General features: G+C 49.3%; 1 protein-coding gene across 1 annotated transcript; it reads right to left on the bottom strand.

The window, feature by feature from the left end:
- Positions 1-3,496: 3,496 nt before the first annotated feature.
- Positions 3,497-15,456, bottom strand: SLC26A9 (solute carrier family 26 member 9). The gene is made up of 20 exons (XM_068419392.1): positions 15,332-15,456; positions 14,135-14,274; positions 13,696-13,806; positions 13,264-13,439; positions 12,645-12,809; positions 11,897-12,049; positions 11,418-11,500; positions 10,986-11,133; positions 10,147-10,260; positions 9,615-9,692; positions 9,180-9,275; positions 7,920-8,026; positions 7,285-7,354; positions 6,948-7,040; positions 6,372-6,488; positions 5,539-5,856; positions 5,254-5,308; positions 4,712-4,857; positions 4,171-4,248; positions 3,497-3,544 (listed from the first exon to the last, which is right to left on the bottom strand). Exons 1-20 carry the CDS (start codon positions 15,454-15,456, stop codon positions 3,497-3,499), a joined length of 2,421 nt encoding a protein of 806 aa, XP_068275493.1.
- Positions 15,457-17,403: the final 1,947 nt, after the last annotated feature.

The raw sequence follows: 17,403 nt of genomic DNA, 5'->3' as shown, positions 1-17,403 counted from the left end.
CCCAGAGTGCTGGGCCTCAGGATGCTGCTCCCAAAATGACGGGGCGCTTGAGGGGGAAAAGGGCTGCCCGTGGGGAACAGCCACCCCCAGGCTCAGTGGGGCCGCGGGTGAGGCAGGAGGACGCTGGTCAGTCAGGAGCAGGCCAAGGGACAGCCCTGAGGCAGGCACAGTGTGTGCCCTGGGATGAGCCAGCCCCGCTCCTGACAGGGTTCACATCCGCCTGATTTTCAAAACACGTTACTTCTTGCCTGGTTTTGCCAGGGAGCACAACGGAAAAATTGTTCTTCCCTTCTTTGTGGCTGTCTTGTACTGAGTTTGAAGATTTATCCTATCTTCCCATGGCATAAACTGTCCAGAGATGCTTAACACCGGGTGGGAGCTGCCGTGGGAAGCCTGCTCTCGAATCAGCAGAAGAAGCAGATGATTGTTCACACATTCTTTATTATCAAAAAAGAATGAAACCAATATTAAATTAAATAAATTACAGACATTTCTGAGCTGGTTATAAATCATACATTTATCAAGTAAGGCTTCAGAGCCATTACACATAAACATCACTGTTACTTTAAGAGCAATAAAGGGACACTGGAAATTAAAATTTTTCTGCCTCAGCGTGAAGTTGAGGTTCCCTAATTCTCTTCCCTGGGCACTTGGAAATTAAGGCTTTGAATTGGCCGCACTGTGCCTCCAGCAATGCCATTTGCCCACTGATGTTAAGTTTATTGCCAGAATTGGCCCATGGCTACAGAAATGAGGTATCCTTCTTCCTGCGTCATCAGAATCGCAGAGCGTACAGTCACTGCTGCTCCTTTCAAGCCGTCTCCTTGGACATCCCATCCATTATGCTTGTAGGAATTTCAAGAAATACAATCTATTTTTTATACATGGTCTGTTGCTCTGCCTGCCAGGCCCTGAGACTGTGAAATCAGCCTCCTGTAATTAACCTTGAATGAAGAACTGGAAATTGGAATTTTCCTCATTTAACATGATGCCACCTCAGAGATACAGAAATATCAATTAGCCTCTGTAGGATTGTTTCTTGTTCCCTTGCACCAATTTCTTTGTTGCTTTTTTCAAACAAGCAAATAAAAGGAGCACTCAGGCAGTAACAAAAGACCATGAGTAATCACCCTCAAAGATAATTTAAGAGAATTAATCTCTTGATTTTACCTTATAGAACAAGCTATACACAATTCTGGGAAAATCACTGCTGTCTGAGATTAAAATAAGTAATAACCATTAGTTAGTGGGTTTTTCCTTTTGGAAACTAACCTCCTTTGGTTTTATTACTCTCTCCTGCACCACATAATCAGAAACTGAGGTAGAGAAATGGTGACTTAGTTAATGGGGTGCTACATAAAACCAAACTGGCAGGGTCCTGGTGTTGTTGCCTCAGTCTAGCTATGATGGTTCATGAAGCTCTGTTTTCCTTAAAAATGAGACATCTGGGAGCTGTAGGAAAGCCCCACTTTGTCTCCCTGGAAAGCCTTCTAGCAACCTGCTAGTGAATCAGCTCAATAATGTATATGTACTTCAAAACTGTACATTAAAGCTTGGTAATATTTTTAATATCTTAGAGTAATAAAATAGAAATAACTTTTAAAAATATAAGTTACTTTCATTATTAAGGCCACCCTTTATTTTCTTCATTTACGGAAAGATAACAGACTGTCCGGTTTTACTTCCATTATTGTTCACTTTTTCTTGTTGACTCTTCCATTTTATCCCAGTGCTGGAAATACTTTGTAGGAGGATTTGAAATTCAAACAAAAGAAATTGTTTTCATTGCAATTGAAGACATACCAGTATATGTCTTTATCTTAAATTTTTTAAAACCTTGTTTTCATAAAAGCCATATATGAGGTTGAAATGCACTGAAGAAAGAAGGGTCCCTTTAACCCTTCACTTACGCTTAGATTTTTCAGGCTTTACATTGTCATCTTGTCATTACAGTCACAACATCAGCACTAGGTAAGAAGGGAAGGCATCAGAAAAGGAAACTAAAATAGCAGTTGTTACTAGCATCACTCAAACATAAAAGAATGTCAGATTTTTAGAAATGATTAAGATCTCAACTGTCTGTCTCTGGGTTAGTAAGGCAGGCTTGTTTGCCTGAGAGGTAGATGGTCCTGGTAGCATCAGTCTGTGGTGAATTTTAGGGAAAATCATCAAACATGTAGTAGATAATCGTTCTGGAAATATCACATACTATACAAGAGTTGTCTCTTTCTGCACAAGTGACCATTTGAGAGCTTGTCACCAGAAGCCCTGCATAACACAGGGTGTCACTTGGGCTGTTCCTTAGTTGCAGACATAAAATACACTCAAATTTCAGTTTTACTGCTCTGGATCAATGGCGGCATGAAAAGTGTGCAGAAAGGGCTTCCTTCCCTGTCCCTGAACTTGCTACTTGTGCTCAAAATGATTTGGGAAAAAAGTATCTCCCCAAAGCACTCATCCATGTTCTGGATTAAATCTTTCAGTTGCTCCAGTCAACAAGAAGATGGGAAGAGTCAGAACACCCTGGGGATGAACGCTTTCATGCCATTCAGTCTAAGAGCCTTATCTGAAGTACTGTTCAGTCAGTAGAAATATCCTTAACAAATTTCAGAGGGGATTTGAACTGGACCCTGGGTCTTTTGAACATGTGCTCAACCCACTGGGCAGGCAGGACAGTTCGTGCATATAACACACAGTAACAAGGAATTCTTATTTCTGATTACAAACTATTCCTATTAGTAAGATAAAAAAATGTAATCCAGAAAGTAGCCCTACCGAGATAGAGTACCAAGGTCTTTGGGGTGTCACTGGTTTGAGGCAGTGGTTTCTGGGACGCTGGGTCACAGAGAGCAGTGCAGGGGGTGTAGAAGAGGGGCCACAGGAAAGGCAGAGGTGGTGCTACACAGACACGGGGAGGTTCAGGGGTTTGCACTTACTGTGCAGACACCCCCAAGGTCAGTGCACATTGTAGGACAACGTTACCTTACAAAGCTGCCTCGCCGCACCTTGCAAGGGTTGCTTTTGCTCGTGAATCAAAGCCGTGAAAGGCTCTTAATATTTGCTTATAATTCACTTCATCAGGAAAAGAGGGAGGAGGGAAAAGAAAGCAGGGGGATGCCCAAATTACGTAATGCCTATGCGGGCAGAAGGGTGCGATTGTGTGAGACAAAGGAGAGCGCTTGGCAATAATGACTAATCGTCCCTTGTGTTAAGGCACCTGCCTTCGAATGAACTCGCTTCTCTTCTGTAATTAATGAGATGGCATTTCCTGAGTTCCTGCTTCCGTAGACTTCTGTTGCCTGCTCCAGAGTCCGTTGCTCTGAATACCAGAAGCAGAGCAGGAAGGAGGGAGGAATTTATCAGTTCAAGAGGTGTGATGGCCTCTTGCTTTGCAAACTTATTGTATCCCCAGGAAGAAATGCAGCTCTTCACGAAGGGATGGGAGAGAGGAGTCTGTTCGGGAGGGTTTGCCCGTGCGCCGGCGCTCCCTGTGCGCTCACAGAGCTGTCAGGGTCTCTGAGCGGAACATGCTTCCAAACATCTCCTAAAGGGCACACAAGGCACGCTGGGTTAGGGCTGATGCCGTGGCACAAACCCAGCAACGCAGCTCGGCAGTCATTCAGTCACACAAAGGCCACCAGAGACTCCAGCCCTTCCCAGCCCTCCTCCACAAGGGAAAGCTGGTGGTGGGGAGGTTGCTCTGCTCCCTGCTGTGTGTGGATAGCATGGGGAAGGTCACCTTGGCATGCATCTCCTCCCAGGGACCTGGGTTCAGTGGGTGCATATCATTTCAGCATTAACTAAATCTGTGCTGAAAAACTTGACAAGTGACCCTTCTTTTGGGCTTGAGCTAAACCTGGTTCTCCAAGTTCACCCCAGTGCCTGAAGAGCACAGATCTGACTGTGAACCTGAGCTATGTGGCCCAGAATGGATTAAAGGATTCCCCTGAGGGGTAACCCAGCTGCTCCTTCATCCAGGTGCCTGCCAGAGCTCCTTGTGACAGGGGTTTAAAATTATTTTTACACCTAACTTTTCAAAGCGTTAACTGTTGCTGGCAGTTTGCCTGGCAGTGATACAGGGGACTTCCTATCTAATCAATCCCAACCACGACTTCTGATTTCCACCTTATGTCCACAGCTGAAGAAGTGACCCCTGACACTAGGACTAACCTCCTCCAAGTTCTTGAACTCCGCAGTGCTTTCATCCACAGACTCGTCATAGATGGAGAGCTCCGTCTGATTCGGCCTCTGTGCAGGAAAGAATCAAATCCCCAAATCAGCAGAGTGCAGGGTTGAAAGGAATGAAAAAAAATGACTAACTCAGGCTTAAAACATCACTCGTGCTCAGAGGGAAATGCCCAGGAAGAAGGGGCACAGAAACTGTGCACCACCAAACTGGGGGCATAGGGCTGGAAGAAGCTCTTTTGGCTTCTCCAGACTGGGACAACATTCATTTCCCAGTCAGGGGTTTACAGAAGACAGTTACACTTCTGAATTCTAATTGAAACCAATTCAATCAGTAGGTGCTTGACCCATATGTGAGAGTTAAGAGATGAAATGTTTTGTTGGATTTAGACCTTTACCACTTGAGATAAATAAGAACCTTTATTAGGTGCAGTATTGAGTTGTTATTCTTCCTTTGTGCTGATGCAGCATGTAAACCTAATAGTGCAGCAGCGTGAGCTGGAGAAAGGCTGGGGTGCAAATTTACCTCTTCTAAGATGGGCGGGTGGACAACTTCTTTGATATTTGCCAGTGCAAACAAAACAGCATCATGGATCGTCAAGAAGATGTGACTTCGGTCCAGGCCTCCTTCCTCAAAGACTCCACCTGTGCTAATGTCATTGTACACCTGGGCTGAAGAAAGGAAAAGCACATGAACAAGAAGGAACCCAAAGAAGGAAGCCTTTGAAAGTGCACATGGCTGACTGGTCCTCTGAGCTAAAGCAAGGGTGGGATGCATAGGGAAGGCACAGGTTTGCTGCAGAAATGAGAGTGTAGGGGTCTATTTTTCTGCATGTTAAATGTGGAGATGTTCCAGTCATATCACTTCCCAAATGAAAGGACCTATTTCACACACAGAGAACAGTATTTCTCCTTCCTTTCTTCTGTTCTCCTCTTTCATCTGTTCTGGTTTGGGCCAACAAAAGGCTGACAGCTCATACAGTTTGCATTAAAGAACACAAAAAGACCTGTCAGGAGCACATAAAGGGGGGAAGATCACATGGAAAAGTCTTCTTCATGGATTCTTACCGTGCACGTTTGCCAAGAACACTTTAATGCCAATCTTCTGATAACTGGAACACAGCTAGAAGGGATGAGAGGGGAGAGAGAGGATTAATAGCACTGCTGCTCCAGTTTTGTGTTTAGATGTAAAGTCCGTTATCCAGGGCTTTACACGTGTCCTGGTGAAGCTGAAGGATAAAGCCACACAAACCTTCTATTGAGGAGGGTAAACATCTTTATCTGAGCTGCCCAAGAGAGTAGAAGGTACCTGGGTGATATGTTGCTTGGCTGTGTTTGTAGTACAGAACTAACCTTGCCCAGTGCTTTTGTGCCCATGAGGTCAACAAAACACACTCCACTCATGTCCAGGATGATGGTGTGAAAGCTGATATAGGGCGGTGCTGTCATCATAGGGTCAACATCTGCTGGAGGCATGACACTGAAAGTGCTTCCTTGCAGAGTAGTGGTGCTGCCCAGCTCACTGGGGGCGTGCACCTGCCCAGCACCATTGGCGGGTGGTCGGAACGTGACGTAGGAGATGCTGGCACCATTAGCAGTCGTCTGGTTGTTATTGGTATCTGTCGGAGAGGTGCTTTCAAAGTCTTTCTGGAGCTCTTGCAAAGACAAGGTCTACAGCAAAGCAGAAATGCACAGTCAGGGCAGGATGTGCTGCAAGAAGTAGTATCTTCCTTCTTACACCCAAATACATAGAATCATAGCCTCATCTTGGTTGGAAAGGACCTTTAAGATCATGCAGGATCTTTCCAGACACTGAGCGCAGCTATCAGCAATAGCTGAGATCCTGATGTGTGAATGCACCTGAAGTATTCAGTGGCATGAAGTGTTTTATTCTGGACTAACTCCAGCCTGGTACTAGACTGAATGTCCCTTGGGGTTGGAGTACGTTAGGTTAATTTGGTTTCCATTCTAGCCACCCCTATGGCTTTCTCGCTCCCAGCCATTTCCATTTCTCCACATCTTAAGGTTTTGGCCATTGAGAGGAATGGAGCTGTGGGTGGGAAGGAAAGGAGGCAAGAGGTGGCAAATGTGGCTAGGAAGAGAGTGCAGAAAATCCTATGTCAAGAGGAGCTTTTGATGGGGACTTGGGTTCTTATTCATCAACACAGGAATCCAAACTGAGTTACCTTGTTGTGCCTCGATAAGAATTTCGGTAGCTTTGTTGGTGGTTGTGCTGTCCCCTTCTCCTGCCGTTTCACATACTTCTTCCTGGCTAAGAACACTTTACCAGGATCCACCCCAGTCTGTGGAAGAGAGAGAGAGTTTTCTTTGAAGAAGTCTGTTCAGTCCCGCGGTCAGGGGCTGCTGTTTCTTTCCTGCTCTTTCCCAGCCTGTGGCACGTGGCACAGGAGGACAGCAGCAGCTGTGCATCAGAGTGAGGTGATCCTGATGGCAACCAAACAGCAACATCTCCAGTAACTCGGGGTACCTGCACGTGCAGGGAGCAGAGACGTGCAGCAGCAGGGTGACTCTGCTTTGGAAGAGCTTGGAGGACGATACCTGCCAGCATTCAGGCATAACCTCGAAAATGGGGTCTACAAACAGTCCTGAAGATCAGGGAGAAAAGGATGAAAGAGTAGAGGATGGATGAGACTATCTTTCATGATCATCCTAGGCCTAATTATCTCCATGTAGCAATACAGGAGAGAGCAAGGGCCATTTGGGACTGGCTGCAAGCAGAAATTTGTTAGAGCATTGCTCACCTTGGCTATAATCTTCTCACGGAATATCTCTGAGTTGGCAAAATACAGCGGCGAGCAGTAGGTTACGATTTTAATCCCATTAAGTTCATGTACCTGCAACAGAGACAAGGGCTCGAACCGGGCCTGGTGGGGGGTGTGTGGGGTGCAGGGTGGCTGAGAGTTTGGGCAGCAGCTAACTGGGAAGGTCAAACAGAACAGCAGCTCTTGCTACCCCTGAAATGAGCAGCAAACAAACAGCCTGGCTGAGACAGAAACAGGGACTTGAGTTTCCTGATCACGTTGGGTACCAGTGACAGAGAACATAATTTTCTCTGAGGATGCTGTAGCTTCTGCTTACCTTGTTGTAGGCTTTTGGGTTCTTGTAGATGTCGGTGGAAGTTACCTGGCCCAGGGCAGAGCCGTTACGGCTAGGAGAAAAGAGGCAACCAGAATTAGAGAAAGTGTTGCAGGGGAAGAAAACTGCTTTGCTTCACATTCCGTACCAAGATTTGGAAACTTGCTTTGTGAGAACACTTAGATTTCATCCCTGCAGAGTCTACAGGGCAAAAAAGAGTCAGCAGTTTGAGATCCCAGACTGGGAAATATTAATAAAGGGCTTTGATGGATTAAAAATGGTGTGTAAACTTCACGCCAGTCTCTGCACATATACGGGGCTCTTTCTTTTTGTGAGCAGGATTTTCTGCTGCGAACTATGCAGGTAGCTGAAGTAAATACCTTCAGACTTCCCCCTGCCTTGGGATGTGCACATCGCTGACCGTGCGCAGGAGTGGGAACACAGGCAGTAAATTAGCGCCTGCCATTCCTGTTTGCACATTCCAGGGGCTGGGGAGGACACCTGCACTCCCCCAGGCTCCTGCCGCACGTTCCTTCCACACTTGGGCCAGAGGTCAGTTATAAAAATAATCTGTCGTTTATTCTGCAGCTGGGAGGTTTTTCTTCCCTTCTGGTTTTTGTAGTTACACCGATACTTACAACTGGGTATGAAAAACCACGACCAGCACGGAAAATCCCACGCCCACAGCGACTCCGTAGGGCAGGCTCAGGAAGAAAGCGGAGAGGAAGCTCACCAGCCAGACCAGCTGCAGAGAGAGAAGAGCATGGCAGGTCGTTTTACTCTACCACAGGCTGGAGCACAGTGATGGATGGAGAATGTCTCTGTGCTGATATTCTGGACCCAAAGAACTACACAGCTGAGGATCAAGGCCTGAATTCTGCAGCTATTCTAATTACACAGTTTATCGCATGCTTTCGTGTGAAGCATCCTTGCTGGGAAGCTTGCCAGAAGACCCAGTTTTCCAGCCGTAAAAGCAGCCAGTGCATTTCTTCACAGCTGCATGATCACCCACACCACTCGTTCAGTTCAAAAAGTATCAGCCTATAGAGTCAGGAAAAGGCTCCTGCAGATCGGACCATCTGCTGCTCAGTGACTGCTCCCAGCCCCAAGAAAGCTCCTGCTGTCCTGCTCAGTCCTAAGCATGGACCAGTTTTTGGTAGCTGATGCCCCATGCTAAAGTGTGCCTTCACATCATGGTCACACCCCTGTGAACTCTCTGCCTGGACTGCTAACCCATCGCTTCTCCAGCACCAATTTGAACAGTATTTTAGGAAAGCTCTTGATGACTCAGGTCAGCCCCTTTGGACTCCTGATTTCTCTGATAAGGCGGTTCACGGGGACCTGACAGGATATTGGCTCAGTGTCCGCACACACCACTCAGCCGTGGGAGCCCTGTTCAAACACTGTCTTTTTATGTCAGACATTTCCAAATTCCGTTCTCACTCCCCCGCACCCCCTGCCTGGGTTTATACATCAACTAGCGCCTGGAGTCCTTATCGCTGTGAAGGGCTCTCCTCACCCTGGAGGGCTATTGTCTAAGTTTTTAAGTCATGACTCCTAGATATTGAGCAGGGCCGGTTTGGCTAGTTCTGGGCAAACAGGCTCCCGCGCTTGATTGGCATTTAAACAGAGCAGGTAATAGTTCAGGCCTCTCTGATATGTGCGCTAAGCATGAGAGTGCTCAGCTGGGCAGGACAGGCTCCTCTGCTCCTCGGGACCTCCTTGGCGAGGGCTTGGAAGCACGACCACAGCAAGAGGGCGAAACCCACCTTCTGCAGGGGACTCAGACTTCCCTCCTGCCCCCAAAAGCCTGCTGGGGGGCTGGCCCTGCCTCCTGCCTCATGCAGCCATGGGCTGAGCTGCCAGCAGATGCCTCCCACCCATCCCCAGGCACTCACGCAGTCCAGTTTGCTCTTCTTCCACAGGTAGAAGGGATCAGCCAACTGCTTGAGGGAGTTTTTGAGGTTCACCGCGATGAGGGCTCCCAGGACAGACTGTGGAGGAGAGGGGATTGTGTCAGCTAGGATGGCCAGCAGTGTGGATGGGCCACGTTTTGCAGCAGATGCTTTCTGTGGTGTTTGCCTGCCTTGGTCCAGTTACCACAAGGGAATGGGAAAAAGTGACATTTGCAAAGACCTAACTTGGATCTGAGCACGATAATTTAGACTCTTCCTACTTCCAGGGACTCCATGCAGACAGGACCCCAGCACAGGACCAAACTGTGCTGGGCAGTGGTTTGCATCAGGGGTTTTTGGAACAAGGCTGTGCCTTCGCTTGGATGTGTAGAGTATGTGACGCAATGGCCGCGCTCTTTGCACAGAGGTTTGTGTTACCTTTGGAAGAGGTTCAAGGTAGATCCCCAGAGCCAGCATGGTCACCATAACCACCAAGGCCACACAGAAACTTGCCACCTGCAAAAAAGGAAGAAATCACTTCAGCAAACATCAGGGTCTCCCTAAACCCCCTCTGAGTCTTTCTTCTGCTGCTTCAGCCAACAGCACAACTGGTCACTGCTGTATTTTATATGAGCAGACAATTGCCTCTGAGAAGTGGGCTAGGATTTTGCAGATCTCACAGATAACCCCAAACTTCCCTCACATGGGAACTCTGCTTAATTGGGAGAGCCATACTGGTAACACAGATTTACAGCCCTACATCTGTGACCAATCCAAAGAACCATCCAGGGAACAAAATGGGGTTGGGGAGGGAGGAAATCCTGCTTTTAACAAGAGCAACCTGAAGCACCCATGTATGGAGCTTCTCCAGACCTACAGCAGCGATGTCAGGCTGGCAGCATGCAGCAGCTATGGAGGTTTGTGGTCAAGTAGGGTCATGCAGGGAAGACAAGGAGGAGGAGGTACTAACTTGTGATTTCCCTCCTGCCCCATCCACGGCGAGAGTGACGGAGAGAGCACAGCAGATCACGTGGATTTTGAAGAAGGATCCAAAGAAGTTGCTGCAGCCCAGGGCCAGCATTTCCTGTGGAGATGGGAGAACGTGGTCATCAGCAAGGACAACTGCCCGTCCAACACGTGTGAGCTGCTGGGCAGGAGAGCAGGGGCCTGAGGCTGGGGTTTGTGTGGCCAGAGAAGGGACTTGGGTTCCCTGCAGTGTGTCCCTGACCCTTTCCTTCAAGTAAGAGCTGGGATGGGCTTTGGTATGGCAGGGAAACCTGGAAACACAATTCCACATAAACACGTTGTCATCTGTTGACACACTAAGGGCAGGGCTTCATGTGGTATGTGTGGCTGCTATTGAAAGCTGCCACTGTGCCAGTGATGACAAAGAGTATTATTTAATGTCCTGCCTCTCACAGTATCTAGGTGACACACCAGGAATCCAGGTCTTTCTCTGCTCAGTGAGAAATACATGTGCCTCCTTGTGCTCCAACAACCTGTAAAAATGCCATCTGTGCCAGCACTCAGGGCTGAACCCTCAGGTCTGGAGGGAGAGCAAAGCAGAGAGCTCAACCTAAGGCTCTCTTCCCTACTGCAGGCTCTCTCCAGTCCATGGGAGGTGGATCTGCCATGTCCTTTCAACCCCCACATGGCAAGCTGCCACACGAGCCTGCATGCGTGGGAGCAGCACGTCTGTTTTAAGCAGAGCACGTTTGAAAGCTTCCCATTCATGCAGCGAAGTTTTCTTTTCACGCCTGAGAGCAAGGGGAACGGTCCTTGACTGCGTCCTTCCAGACCAAGCGTTACCTGGTTGGGGTCCACGTCGTAGCCATGCTTGGCTGCCAGCGTTCTCCCCATGGCTAGGTTGATCACGTAGCTCACGATGGCGAGCGAGAAAGCTGTGCCGATCATGTCTTTCCACTTGTTCACCAGGGGCAGGGTTGGAGCTGGGAACCTGCACTCAGAGCGGAGGCGAGAAGCAGTTGTGACACTAGTGTGTGGATGCTGGTGAAGTGGGTGAGGAGCTTGTGTGTTCAGGAATGACATAATCCGTGTCTACACTGTCACTGTGGACAGCTTGAGTGGATGGTGGCAGTGGTGTAACAGGGCACAGCAGTGCTGCCTGACAGTCCTGGAAGGGGACTGTCGTACAGCAGGGAAGAGCGAGGTGTTTTCCAGGCTGCAGGAGGAGGAAGGAAAATTATCTGGAAGTTGAGTCAGACCTGCACATGCGCTTACCCCATGCTGATCTTCCCGACCACTGGCATGCCGTACTTCTCGGGCATGCCAAAGCTGCCGGAGATTGCAGTCGCAACTATTACCTGAAAGGACAGAGAATAAAAGAGCAGTAAGCAGAAGGAGCAGGAGCTCACTCAGAAGCACTAACCTTGCTGGGCTCCTGGGGATGTCAGTGGAAAATTAGCACCAAATTTGGGGTAGGAAAGGAGAGAACCTCCCCAGAATGAGTTATAGTCCTCATCCTCAGCATCACCAGGATGCAGGTACAGTCTAACAGGGACAAGCTGGGCGTCAGAGGTATCCTCCATGAGGATGGCCCAATTTCTGACCCCAAGCCATGTGGGGGTCACGTCATATTCACTGTATAGATGCTCTACATGATGGACCCTCTGTGAGAAGAAGTGCGTGTCCCAGGACTGTAAAGTGAGGGGGGGAACTGTCTCCTGGAGGGTCCAAGGGACAGCTCGTGCATCACTTACGATGATGATCTCCATGGGGATGGGCATCCGGATCTTTTTCATGTACTTTAGGTTGAGTTCCTTGACAATGACCAGGAGCACAGCACTGACCAAGGCATAGACCAGGGAGGCCACGTTGGTCTTGGGCAGACCTTTACAAATATCAATGAACGTCTAAAGAGGAGAGAAGAGGAGAAGGTGTCATGGGGAATCAGAGACTCTGGATAACGTGGACAGCACAATGGAGAGCACTTGTTACCATAATCAGCTGTGAACACCCTGAGATGTGATGAGGGCTCTATAGGGTGAGGGAAGCGCTAGAAACCCGGCTGCTGAGAGATCAGCAACCAGCCCTGGGTCTGTGCTGTCCGGTTAAACACAGTTCTAGCTGCATTAATGGAGGATGCATCCATGGAAGATGCAGGAAAGCTCAGGAATGGGTAAACCTGCTCATAGGAAAAGTTTCTGTGGCTAACAATTGTGCAAGACTCCTGCTGTAAAGCAGCACAGTTGATATTCTCCCCAAATCCCAGACCCATTTCATTATTTCTAATTAGAAACTACCAGACAAGGGCTGAGATAGTACTGTAAATACAATGGTAGGTGTGCTGGGCTGGGAGTGGTGCAGACAGCCACGTTCCCCCTCCCTCCACCCTTTCCTTCTCTCCGAGCCCCCCTTTCCCTTGCACGGGTGGCAGCGATGCCTGCGGTGTGGTGGTCACTGGGGGAGGAGGTGCGGGGAAGGCCCCTGTCCAGAGCACCCACTTACATAGACGATAGCTAAGGGCCCGGTGTAAGACGGGACTGTCAAGCCGAAGACGTACTTGAGCACGGAGATGAGGATCTGCAACCCTGCTGCTGTCATGAAGCCCCTGATGAAAGACTCGGAGAGGTAGATAGCAACAAAGCCAAACTGCACGAATCCCAGGCAGAGCTAGGGGAGGACAGACAAGGCGTTGTTAGACGCGTGCCAGCCTGAAAGGGCGAGGTGCAGAGCCCGAGCGTGCCCGCGCCGGGCAGGCTGCTCTGCCGGGAGAGAGGACGCGTCCCTCCCACGCAGCCGCGGCACGGGCTGGGCTGAGCGGGCTGGCCCGGAGCAGGGGTGGCAAGAGGAGAGCTGCAGGGTGCTGGGCTGTCATCGCTGGCTGCCGTCCTGCCCCAGGGGCTGGCCTCACCCTGGGCCAGTCTGTTTGGGGAATTTCACACCAAGACTGCAGCTGGGGCAGGATTCCCCCAAAAACTCTACTCTGAGGCATCGTCCACTTAGAAGCGGGGCCTCTTCTAGCATCTGCTACCACCATTTCTGCTCCGGGGAGAGAGCTCGGCTGACTCTGTGTGGGTCAGCTCCAGCCAGAGGACACAGCACAGGCAGGGCAGTGAGTCCTTACTTGTATGACAGCGGTCAGGCAGGCTAACGTGGCAGAGATCTCCAGCCTGGCCGCTTCCAGGGCTGTGGTGTTCACGCTGGTCTCATTGGTAGTATGGTTGAAGTACTGGAAGTCCGACTCCGGAGCCAGCTCATTGCAGACGTTGCCAACAATAATGCTGATGACTGCAAAAGTACCTAGAGCACAACACGGTGATGTCAGTAGTTTTCTCTAGAAAGCATCCAGTCCTGGACAGGTTGGGCTGCCCAGACCGAGTCACCCAGCCCATCACTGCAACCAGCCCCACGGCGGGATGCAGCAGCGGATCATTGGGGTGAATCCTGCTGTGCAGACAGACCAAACATGCCCAAACATCTCTATTCTGGGACACACCGAGTATTCCCAACCGGTATTTAACTGATTTGTGCGGAGAATTGCTCTGCAGACTCTTACCTGGGACCATCTGATGGATACCACCAAGGAAGAGGTATGTTACCAAGGGGAAGAAGGAGGAGTAGAGCCCGTTGACGGGAGGCAGGTTGGCCAGCAGCGCGAAGGCCATCCCTGGAAAACACAAGGGAAACAGGCAGGTCACCCACGTCTGTGCAGCGGGAGTCAGCCCCTTGCCCTGCTCACACTCAACACCAGCTCCAAGAAGGTGCTGTGGCCAGCACAGACTGCTGCTTCCTGGGCAGGAGAGGCCAAAGAGGGCAGGGAAGGGCACCGCAGAGAAATATAGGGGCAATTAGGTTGGAAGTAGAGCTTGGGTTCACACATGTCAGCAGTAAAGGTAGCTAACCCCCCTGAGACTGGACGTCAGCTGTCATCTGCAGACCTTGAACTGGCAAAGTGCTATCCCCTCTTGGTGAGCCAGAAAGTCATTGTGTCTCACCTTGTGGCACTTGAATGGTCCCCGCACTGAGCCCACCGAGAACATCAGGCAAAATGTAGTCCTTAATTTTATACTTGGGAAGCCACACAAGTATTGGGAACAGGCTAAAGAGGATGAGTTTGAATCTGGAAGCTGAACATCTAGAGGGGATTAAAAAAAAATGCAAATAAGTAAAGAAGGAAGGAAGCAAGTGAGCTGGGAACTGAGCAAGGGAGCAGGGAAAGATCATCCTAGGAATGTCTCAGACTTTCTCCCACACCAAATCCTGAGCCCAGTGTTAGGTGCACAGCCCTTCCCTGCACGTGCAAGGCTCTTGCAGTTCACTAGCTGTACGTGCCGGGGGGGTTATTGTGGGGACCTTCCTGCCTTGGTGGGAGGTCCCCAACGCTGCCACAGCTGGAAGGAGACCCTGCACAGAGTGAAGGATTTAGCTCCCCAATAGCTTGATACCCTTCAGATAAGGGAAAGGTGAGCAGTAGGGTGGAAACACAGCTCAGAGATTCATGGGGCAGTTGCACAGAGCCAAAGATGAACTTTTTCAGGTGCTTGGTCAAAAAAACCCCACGTATATCTGAAAGAAGAAGATTGCTTCTGGGCTGACCCATGCAATATCTCCACCTGCTAACACGTACGTTCTCACTTTCCTGTATTACTACCTTCCTTTTTCCAAGGAACAGAGCTAGATTTCCAAGACAGTGATCAGCAGGATTATTAATCTCTGTTTGCAGGATTATTAATCTCTGTTTGCAGGATTATTAATCTTTGTTTGCACAATTATTAATCTTTCTTTAAGGAAAGCCAGTGCTATTTTTAATCGGAAAGCTGATAAAAGGCAATCCCATCTGGAAAGCTTAAAGAAATAATCCACACACCCATACCTACGTCACTAATTGTACTTTTTTCACTATTAAAAACAATCTTGGAAAACAGAACCCCAAATCCCAAAAGCACTCAGTGCAAACTGTTCCACTTATTTGCCTTACAGCCTAGCAGCTGAGGCAGTGAAAAGAGGAACCCGTTTCACTTGCTTCAGTACAATTTGCATTTCTCCTGTGCCTTTCATCCATCAAAGCCCTGAAGATCATGGAGAAGGTTTCCCACGATAAACAAGGGAGTTATATACCCAGGTCCAAATTATATCCCAATTCCAGACCAAATCTGGTTTACATTTGCCCCAGCTATAGCATTCTATGTTACCTGAAGAGGTTTTTCAATTTTTCCCCAACGGGATAACTTCTACTTTTCTTCTCAAACTCTTCATCGAAGAGGCTGACCGAATACGCAGGACGTTCGATGACATAGCGAGGCCTCGTGTGGTTCATCTCTGGATCATTTAAATTTTTCCCAGAAAAAAAAGAAAAAGCAAAGCCAAGAACGTGACTGGAGCTGGCCCCACCTGCAGTATAACAGACCGGACACCTCCAGCGTCTGGGAGCCCTCCCCGAACTTCTCCACCCTAAATAGTTTCCCCGTGGCGCAGAGGCAGGTCCTGGGAGTGGCTTCTCCCAGCACTGGGGGCTGCTGCTCCCCTGCACAGGGAGTTTTTACCACCTATTTTGAGGTGATGCGAACGAGCGCTGCCGTGTGAAGGGGACCGGAGCGTGTCCTGGATTGTCTGGCAGATGAGCATGGGTGTTAATCTTAGCTCTGCCAGTGACTGCCTTTTTGCCTCGGGCAAGTCACTTGACCTTTCTCATGCCTCAGTTTCACCATCTGCCAGTGGGGTTGGCAAGACTTTGCAGCGCTGGGCAGCCCTGACACAGTTTGTGATGGTAGATCCTGGCACCGAGGTGTTCCTGTTGCACTGCCGAGTGGTCCCGTTTGCGTTCAGCAGCCTTCCTATCTCCCCCTTGCCATGAGAGGCTGTGGATGAGCCCTTAGTTTGTTCTAGGAAGTGATGTGCAGAAAGATAACTGTTGCCAATCCATTTCAGTGATGAAGATGCCAAAACATCTGGATGGACTAGTCCTGCCTGGTATCTGGGTCTCACCAAATAAAGATGATGAACTTCAGAGAGCCCTTATTTTACTAGGAGCAGAGATGCCTGGGAAGGGGGGAGAATCATCACAAACTGGAGAGGCTAGGGCTGGAGGGAGGAAGTGGTCAGATATAAACCAAGGATCTTGGTAATTATTTGTGGTATGGCGTGTATCTAAGTGGGTCATTGCCCAACACAGGAGTAGAAGAGGGGGTGGAAAAAGCTGGTGATTCAGGCAGGAGAACATATCAAGAAACAACATCCAGATTGCTGAGAACTTATGGAGTGATTTGAATGTGCCACATTCTCCTCTCTCCTGTTTTGGCACTGTGAGTACTGCTGGTCAGTGCACTCCTTGACACCGAGTTCAGTGGAACCAGGATGAGCAAAATGTCCATCCGTAGGACTAATGTCAGTCCTCACTGATAAGCAGTTACCTCGGAGTGGGGGCTGGAAGACATGAGTAATATGAAGCAGAGTGGCCCAGAAGTCCTGGGCAGGAAGGAAAGTATGATGCAGGCAGCCGAAACTTTGGGGAGAATTTAGGTCAACAGAATCATTATGCAAATAGGAGCTAATGGGTTTAGAAAGAGAGGTCATCAACCCCAGTCCTGCAGTGGATGCTTTAGTTTAGGGCAATCAAGTGCAGTTTGCTGTAGAACAGCTCCAGCAACGGTGTGTTTGTGATTCCAGGCTCTGCCCTGCACCCGCGCTGGCTCGGGAGGGACCCCAGCCCGTGCCTCTGGAGGGGCAGCCGGGTGAAGGAGAAGACATGCCCCATCCAGTGCCCTCTGCAGCCATGCACACACTGGCAGCCCTGCTGCTCCTTTTCAGCCAGAGATACCCTTCCAAGAGCAATTACAAGCTTTACCATTTGGAGGATTGGTGCAGGCCAAGACTGAGCAGTGTCTAGGCTCTTTCGCAGCCCCTACGCTCATGCCAGAAGCTCATCTGATAAACGGTCATTCCCTGGTTTTCCCACGTCAGTCTGCGCAAGGCTTGTCCCTGCCTCCAGATCCCATTGCTCAGCAAGTTCCCAGCATACCCAACCCCACCACTCTGCTCTGGATTTCCAGTTCTCCAGACTCAGCAACAGGCTTTTAAGGGGTGATAAACCCGCCCAAGTTTCTGGCACGAGAAGTCTCTCTTAGCTTTATTTCTCGGCTCCATCACTTGCCGAGCAGCGTGCCTGAATCAGCCAATTATATCACAGCTCTTTAATGAATTTCTCCTGCTGAGCGAAAGTGCTGTAATCAGGAAAAATAATAAACAAGGCGCGTATAGAGGTAAA

Source organism: Nyctibius grandis, chromosome 27 (genome assembly GCF_013368605.1).
Source record: "Nyctibius grandis isolate bNycGra1 chromosome 27, bNycGra1.pri, whole genome shotgun sequence".
Taxonomy (NCBI): domain Eukaryota; kingdom Metazoa; phylum Chordata; class Aves; order Nyctibiiformes; family Nyctibiidae; genus Nyctibius; species Nyctibius grandis.
The sequence above is the reverse complement of the archived record's forward strand: the minus strand, read 5'-3'. Positions and strand labels throughout refer to the sequence as shown.